The 1,690-nt window shown below is 51.2% G+C and overlaps 1 gene segment (V, D, J or C); it reads right to left on the bottom strand.

Moving 5' to 3' along the window:
• Positions 1-532: 532 nt before the first annotated feature.
• LOC131398378 (immunoglobulin lambda variable 3-19-like) lies at positions 533-1,070 on the bottom strand. The segment is given in 2 exon segments: positions 533-849; positions 997-1,070. Coding segments are annotated over 2 exon segments (363 nt in total).
• Between the last annotated feature and the right edge of the window lie 620 nt (positions 1,071-1,690).

Raw genomic sequence — 1,690 nt, 5'->3', positions numbered from 1 at the left:
AGGGCACTGCTATGAACATCCAGGGATTCCCAGCAGTGATGGGTGGGTATATGAGCCCTGAAGAGGGGATCCAATTTGACACTACAGCATCCACTACCTTAATTTGCCCCGTTCAGAGTCTGAGGCTGCCGTGGAAGTCAGAGGCTTCAGAGGACCAGCTGACCTCAGCAATTCTGAGCACTAACTTAGAGCAAGTGGAACAATCGGTGGCTCAGTCACTCCCAAATGGAAATACAGACAAAAGGACAAATGGCCATATATGTCCCTCTGTCTGTACGTCACTCCAGGCCCTCTGAGCCCAATTCGCACCATTGCACAGGAAACACCGGTACATCCTGGTCCTACCAGCCCTAAATCCAGTCCTGATGCACCCACTGCAGAGCCTGCCTGGAGGACTGGGAGAAGAGTGCGGCTGGGGGACCTGAGATCTGGGGACCTAGGCCAGACCTGCTCATTGCTTTGTCTACAGTCCTCCTGGGGCTGGAGGAGAGTGTGACACAGATGAGAAGGGGGTTTGTGTCTCACTTCCCCATCAGCCTGTGTCACTGTGAGCATTAGCACTGCTGTCCAATGACTGGCAGTAATAGTCAGCCTCATCCTCTGTCTGGGCTCCGCTGATGGTCAGGGTGGCTGTGTTCCCTGAGTAGGAGCCTGAGAATCTGTCAGGAATCCCTGTGGGCTGGTAGTTATCACTATAGGCAACCAATACAGGGGCCTGGCCTGGCTTCTGCTGGTACCAGCTGGCAGAATAACTTCCAAAGCTGCCTCCCTGGCAGGTGATCCTGGCTGTCTGTCCCAACTCGACGGACACTTCGGCTGGCTGTGTCAGCTCAGAGGAGACGACAGAACCTGCAAGAGAGGAGAGGAGAGGTGAGTGTGAGGATGAGGGTCTCATTCTCAGAGGGCACACACCCTGCAGCCTCCCCTCTGCAGAGCTGAAGGTCGGGCCCAGGCTGCTCCCTGGTTTCTTTGGGGGCTGAGCCCTAAGGGGCAGACCTGTGCAGAGAGTGAGGAGGGTGAGCAGGAGAGGGGTCCAGGCCATGGTGGAGACTCCCCAGAGCTCTGCCTCTGAGCCCACAGCTGAAGATCTGCCTCAGGGCCTCTCTTATTCTCTGAAGAAATGCAAATCTACTTCCTTCCTTCTTCTGGCCTTGTTAGGTCTTCTGCTGAGCAGAAAATTCTCAGCTTAAAGCTGGCTGTCAAAAGGGCCCTATTCCCAAAGTCTGTACCTGAGGACTCAGAGCTCTCTCTGGTGTTGACTTAGAAAGTGCGCACCCTGTCCCCAGTGCATGCACACAAACCTCAGTCTGTGCCATGGGTTTCCTCTCTGTGCTTGGGGAGAATCCCTCAGTCATGCTTTCTAGTAATGGATCATCCCTGGGAGGGGGCTGGGCAGTGCTTGAGGGAGGAGCTTGTAGGGACAGTCATCATGCTGTTGCATTGAGGAATGCTTTTATGATCAGATACAGATAAATTGCTCATGTACCTCTCAGGAAATTCTTTTTTTATCTTTTAGAAAAAGAAACATAGGAAAAATATTTGGGATTGAAGGCTAGACAAGAATTGTTTGATGACATCAGAAGCCTCAAACATAAAATGAAGAAGATACATTGAACCTCATCAAGATTAACATATTTCGCTTTGTAAAACTTTCTAAACAGGATGAAAAAATAAGTAACAGAGAAAATAT

This window comes from Diceros bicornis, chromosome 35, assembly GCF_020826845.1.
Source record: "Diceros bicornis minor isolate mBicDic1 chromosome 35, mDicBic1.mat.cur, whole genome shotgun sequence".
In the NCBI taxonomy this organism is placed as follows: domain Eukaryota; kingdom Metazoa; phylum Chordata; class Mammalia; order Perissodactyla; family Rhinocerotidae; genus Diceros; species Diceros bicornis.
This window is presented reverse-complemented; position numbering and strand designations above follow the sequence as displayed.